General features: G+C 37.2%; 1 protein-coding gene across 1 annotated transcript; it reads left to right on the top strand.

Annotated features, from left to right (window-relative positions):
* Positions 1–4,135: 4,135 nt before the first annotated feature.
* Positions 4,136–5,187, top strand: cysltr1 (cysteinyl leukotriene receptor 1; the record flags this gene model as incomplete). The annotated part of the gene is made up of 1 exon (XM_014029063.1): positions 4,136–5,187. A coding segment is annotated over one exon (1,011 nt), but the record flags the coding sequence as incomplete, so codon positions are not given.
* Positions 5,188–6,495: the final 1,308 nt, after the last annotated feature.

Below are 6,495 nucleotides of genomic sequence, written 5' to 3'. Positions count from 1 at the left end.
GGTGTACCTAATAAAGTGGCCGGTGAGTGTATACTATATATATAATCATTGCAATGCAACTATAGGACACGAATATATGGTGTATTTGTGTGTATGGTATATGTCTTTTGTTGTTGCACCGTCACGTGGCTCAGCAGCGCTAGCCAAACAGCTAAACTAACTAAGCAGGTAGGCTGGCTGGCTCACCCACTCAGCGTTCTCACAGAGCCCTCTACCTCAGATTTTGTTTTAAGTTGTGTTGAGTGATATTTTTAGTCTGTTTATTTACATAAAACAGAACTGTATTGAAAGGAAGAAAATTCCTTATTTTTTGTTTTTCCTGAGAATAACTTTATTTAATAAAATAAACAAAGAAATAACTAGGAAAGATGTCTAGTGGTGAGGGAAGAATTTTTATGTCATTTTTGTATAAAAGATTTATTACTGCTTTATTGTTGGCAAGCAAAAATATTGATTGTTATAATAAAGTATTTTGTTGTCACGTACAATGTTTGGTGAAATTCCATCCTAGATCTAGAGCTCTGCCATGAGGAAGTTTGGCTTAAAGACACGTCCCAGTAGAGTTTCTGGTCCCCACCTGTCGTTTTGCTCCTGAGCATGGCTACCTAAAAGCGCTGCAGGATTTCTCAAACATGCATGAATGAGTCAAAGCAAGGCTTTGGGCATGTTTTTGATGAGAGTACAACAATATAACATGATATAAACTCAAAGTTGATTTTACATGATATTGCCCCTTTAAAAAAGATTTTCTAGGGTTGCAGATGTCTGAGCTATATATTGCATGAAAAAGAAAATTGCTTTAAATAACTTAAGTTGCAGGTTATTCAGCTTGTTAGTGACTTGTTCAGACATGCCACTTCTACCAAACTTCAAAAGAAACCACACAAACCTTTCATATTATGCAATCAGGAAAACGAGTCGACACAGCAGCAGTTTCATTGTTCAGTTTTTTTTTTTTTTGACATCTTGTCAGATGGTGTTGCTCCTTAGGGTGCATATGCACATTACTTATTGTTGCAAAGTACTCTGCAAATAAAGAGTTGGATTAAAACAGGTTTGACAAGAAAAAAACAAACATGAGATTAATAAAAAATATGAGCTGACTCAACAAGGAAGAGAGAGTTTGAGCAACACATGATTCTGTCTGGGGCAAACACATACAGGAAGCAAATTAGAGAAATGTTACGAACGTCCGATGTCTATAAAAATATTATGGCACAGAGGTGAACTCTCACAGTGTGACTGGAAAACTGAGCATAACTTTCAGGTTCTTTGTGGTGAGTCTGATTCACTCACTCACTCCTTCAGCCTTACAGTAAACAAGGGCCTGCATGCTAGCTGTGATGTCACCAGGCTGGTGTGCTGAGCAGCTGAAGAGGAAGACCACACATACTTAGAGCAGCCTGCAAACAGCTGAGAGGGTGAAGAGTTGGATCATCACGCTGCAGCTCTGACATCTGTCAGATGAGGCTGAGCGGCAGAGGAGACACAGTCTGAAGCAGCGCTGCTGTCAGGCTCAAGCTGGAGAGGAGCTGCTTTCATTCCACAAATACTCAGTGGTAAGAAAAACTTTTCAGAGGAATGTTTTAACTTTCTCTTGCAGACAGAGGATTTCAGCTTGAGCACGAAGCTAAAATTCTTCACAGTTTAAGGGATGTGAACATGTGCGTGCATTTCCAAGCATGCCTGGTTGACTTAGTCTAGCAGCCAAAACAAAAATATTAGAACAATGTGATGAAATATTACACAATAATTAAAATACATATTATTTTAAATTTATTAAATCTGCTAAAAAATAAGTTTGACCGTAAAAATTGGTTGCTTTATTTCTGTTTTGCTTAATGAATATTTACAACTTAATTACTTAGCCTACCCTCATTTGTGAACATTTTTGCTGTACGCTGTTGTTTGAAGTGACCTTCAGCAATAGTTTCCAACTCTCTCTACAGAACACTTGAAATATTTTTTGTACAGATGTATTTCCTTAGATAACAGATATAAAAAAGTCACAAACTCAATGGATAGGTCAAAAAAATGTCAATTCAAATAGTTTTCTTCTGCTTGTCTTTCTATTATTTCATTCTCAGAGTTGTAAAGTAACTAAGTACAAATACTTTGTTATTGTACTTAAGTAGAATTTTTGGGTATCTGTACTTTACTTGAGTAATTATTTTTCAGCCTACTTTTTACTTCTGCTTCTTACATTTTCACACAATTATCTGTACTTTCTACTCCTTACATTTTAAAAAAGACAAGAGGTAAAACGTTGTTACTTTTATTTCATTTTTGCTTGTTTTCATTCCAGCTTGTTATTGTAAAAAATAAATGCTATACATACAAACTGTGCCTCCTAGATAGTGAATTTAATTGTGGTTGAATGAGAAGTATAAATATATAAAATTCTGATACCATATTAGTTTGTACACAAACAAATCATGGTACCCTCCAGTATGACATAAGCATTAAAAATAAAAGGACTGTACTTAAGAAGTATTTGTATTTCATGAATTATATTACTGCATTTGACTGCAGCCCTCGAATAGATTTTCATTTTGGGGAAAAGTTTTGGACACCCTTGATATACTGTATGTTTATAAACTTAAACTGGTTCATCTTTAATTTAACATAAATTAATTATTTTAATACGACAGTCATTTCTGCATTTTTTTGGGGGGAGGTCACCTCCTATATGTCATTAGGCCTACATAAAATCTAATTGCTCATTTTAAATCAATTCTTTAACGTTTAATACTTAAGTACAAAATATGTCAGATACTTTAAAACTTTTACTCAAGTAATATTCCTAAAGGACACTAACTTTTACCAAAGTAATTTTTTGGTAATATACTTGTACTTTTACTCAAGTATCACATTGTGGTACATTATACAACACTGTCCATTCTTCTGCTTTGAATTTATTGTTTTCTTTGCCAGTAAAAAAAATAGTAATAAATGTTTGAGACCTAAAATTCTATTTTTTGCACCAAACAAGTTGTAAAACGTTGTTAGCTCAGAACTTGACATATTTTAGAAGGATGTGGTGTGGCTCTCTTTATATCTTTGAAGCAACTTGTCGAGCACAGGACAAAGGAAGAAGTGACAAAACCCCAGCAGACACAACAGTATCTGAAAATGTTTCAAAAGAACTTGAAAACGAGTCAACAGATTAAGAAATACATCAGACAGGATCTCTGAGGTGCCTTTGGTCCTTAATATTTCTAAAGACAACTAGGCTGTTATTTTATGACGCTGTGTTTTGCATTGAAGAGCTTTCTCAAATCAAACTGAAAAGTCCCTATAATCACACTCGATCCACCGGTGCAAAGAGTTGATCCGTTTATGAGAGCTGAATCACCTTCTGAAGGGTACTTGTTAGCCTGGTTGGTTGCATGCGTGAAGGCACCGACTCATGAAACTGACCTAGGAGGAGATTTAGAACAGTGTTCTAAGTTCTGGAAAGATGCACAAAGTTCATTTAACATGAATGAAATTGCGGCAGATTTGAAGACTCGGAATGCTACACTTTTTAATTTGTATTGAAAAAATTAAAAGTTCTTACAAAAAAACTATTGTAAGTTTGTTTTGTTGGAGCATGTAGAAGTAACAAATCAAATATGAACTTACGAGTCTTTATGACAACGTAGAAGTGTTGACACATTGAGTTCAGGAGTCTTTTGTTAGGTTTCATGTTCTGAGTTATGGTATGTAGCTTCACACAGAATTAGGTCAGTTACAAAAGACTGAAATGAATAACAAAACTCTGTGACATAATTATACAATAAGCATGATGATGACATTAAAGCACTTAAACTTGGAAAAGTACAATCAGAAATAGTAAAGTTCAAAGGGTTCACTCTATAGTAATTTCTCCTGAGCAAAAACAAATGTTGTACTTACTGCCCTGACCAAATGTTTGTCACATGACAGGATGAAGATCTTGAAATGCTTATCTATTCAGTTTCCTCCTTAGTCTACACAGCAATAAAAATTAGGTTATCTCCAAAACAATCACCATCCCCCACACAATTTTTCATGCACTTGCATTTTACACAAATTTTGCCTGTTTCATCTTAAAATATTTCCTCTGTCTCAGCAGCTGGAACCAGAAATGGATCCCCTAAACATGACAGACGGCACACAGAACAGCTCCATGTGTCCCTCCATTGATGACTTCCGTAATCAAGTCTACTCTACGTCATACTCCTTAATATTTGTGTTGGGTTTTGTTGGGAACAGCTTTGCCCTGGCGGTGCTGATCAAGACGCTCCACCAGAGCTCTCCCTTCCATGTCTACATGATGAACTTGGCCTTGTCTGACCTGCTGTGTGTCATGACGTTGCCGCTGCGAGTTCTCTACTACGTGAGAAAGGGCCGGTGGGAGCAGGGGGATTTCCTGTGCCGCATCAGCTCCTACTTCCTCTACGTGAACTTGTACTGCAGCATTTACTTCATGACTGCCATGTCCGTCACACGCTTCCTGGCCATTGTGTTCCCCGTGAAGAACCTGCAGCTGGTGACAGTGAACCGTGCACGAATTGTGTGTTTGTGTATATGGATCTTTAGCAGCCTGACGTCCTCCCCCTTTTTGATGTCTGGTCAGCATGTTGACCCATCAACAAATAAAACCAAATGCTTTGAGCCACCAAAGCATGCAAGTAATCGTCTGCCAAAACTACAGGCACTGAACTATATGGGCCTGATATTAGGCTTTATCTTACCCTTCCTGATCATCATACTCTGCTACGCTGGCATCATTCGCACCCTGCTTTCTCGTACCCCGGCTACTCGCCGGCAGCATGGCTCAGCCCAAAAAGCCATAAAAATGATTGTCATCGTGCTGCTGACCTTCCTGGTCAGCTTCATGCCGTACCACGTGCAGCGGACAATCCATCTAAACTTCCTGTCTAAGGAAGGCACGTCCTGCTCAGAGCAAACCTTCATGCACAAGTTGGTTGTGGTGACTCTGTGCCTTGCCGCTTCAAACTCGTGCTTCGACCCACTGCTCTATTTCTTCTCAGGTGAGGGTTTTCGCAGCCGCCTGTCCTCACTGCGCCAGACGATGAGAAACAGCACCATGCACCGTTCAGTCAAACTGAAACCCATAAGCTCAGCAAATGGAGAAAACCACCAGTTAGATGCCAACTAAACTTTAACAGGTCCACCGGTTATGGAACAAGCAGACCAGGATGTCTTTGAGGGTTTTTTTTATTGGTTCCATTAAAAAAAGAAAACAAACTGCAGAGAATTGATTTCTTTTTCAACAGCCTGTGGGCTGACACAAAGCCCTGTCACTCATTTAATGTGGAAGACTGTGAAGGTAATTTAGTTTTTTTATTATTATTCAAAAAAAACAAAAAAGTAGTTTCAATAAAAAAAATCAACCAGTCAGAACAATTATTTTAACCCGAGTCTGTGTTTTTGAATTATTTTAATAATTTAAGCTCCATTGTTTGTAAAATATGAAAGTTTAAAATAATATTTACTGTATTCACCTCTGATTTTGATGAGCCTTTCAGGTAAATTCTATCGCTTAGAGCTCCAGCTGACAGAAACTTGATCCTAATCCCATGGCTAGTTTAATAGTTGGATTTTGGTTTTATAGGATTTAATATATTCTACTCTCACATGAAAGTGTCAGGAAATGTTAATCGCACCACAGAGATCAGCTGATTGAGCAGACCCAGAAAAATCTGTTGTCAGGATGTTAGCAACTGTTAGCAATGTCTGGGGCAACCATTAGCTACAGCCTGTATCTCCCTGTGAGATTTCCATGTCAGCTTTTCATCAATAATAACACCCAAAAACTTCACTTCACAGACTCTACAAATCTCAACACCATCAATTCTAAATGGAACATCTACAGTTCTCTTTTCTTTTTCATTTTTTTTTTTTACTAAATATCATATAATTAGTTTTATCCAAATTTAGTGACAATTTATTAAGATTAAACCAGGTTTGTATTTTTACAAATTCTGTTTGCATTATTTCCATCATACGTTGTATATCATTACCAAAACAAAAAAAGTGGTGTTATCAGCAAATAAAAAATATTTAAACACCCCTGACACTCTATGGTGTCAAATGATTTCCTTAAATCTGCATAATTGCTAGCACAATACTGTTTTTGATCAACAGCAGTTGTTATTTGTTCTATAAGTTCCATGAGTGCCACTGATGTAGAATCATTGGGCCTCATGCAAGAACATGTTCATATTCTTATCCTAAATTTCTCTTACTTTTGTTCGTACAAAGGGTTCGTACGAACATGTCACATGTCAGATTCAACAAACTCTTCTATCTTCAGGAAAAGGGTGTAAATGAGCTGCATAAATTCCACCTGTTCGTATCCAGCTGCTCGTGCACGCAAGAGGAGATTAGCATAATTACCACCCCAAAAACACCATATAAGGTATGGCTATATTTCCTGCCTCAGCTACAAGGAAGTGTCCATTCATGAAAAATGACAGCGATAATTAAAAAGAAAAACTTTACGAG

This window comes from Austrofundulus limnaeus, unplaced genomic scaffold (genome assembly GCF_001266775.1).
Source record: "Austrofundulus limnaeus strain Quisiro unplaced genomic scaffold, Austrofundulus_limnaeus-1.0 Scaffold847, whole genome shotgun sequence".
Taxonomy (NCBI): domain Eukaryota; kingdom Metazoa; phylum Chordata; class Actinopteri; order Cyprinodontiformes; family Rivulidae; genus Austrofundulus; species Austrofundulus limnaeus.
The sequence above is the reverse complement of the archived record's forward strand: the minus strand, read 5'-3'. Positions and strand labels throughout refer to the sequence as shown.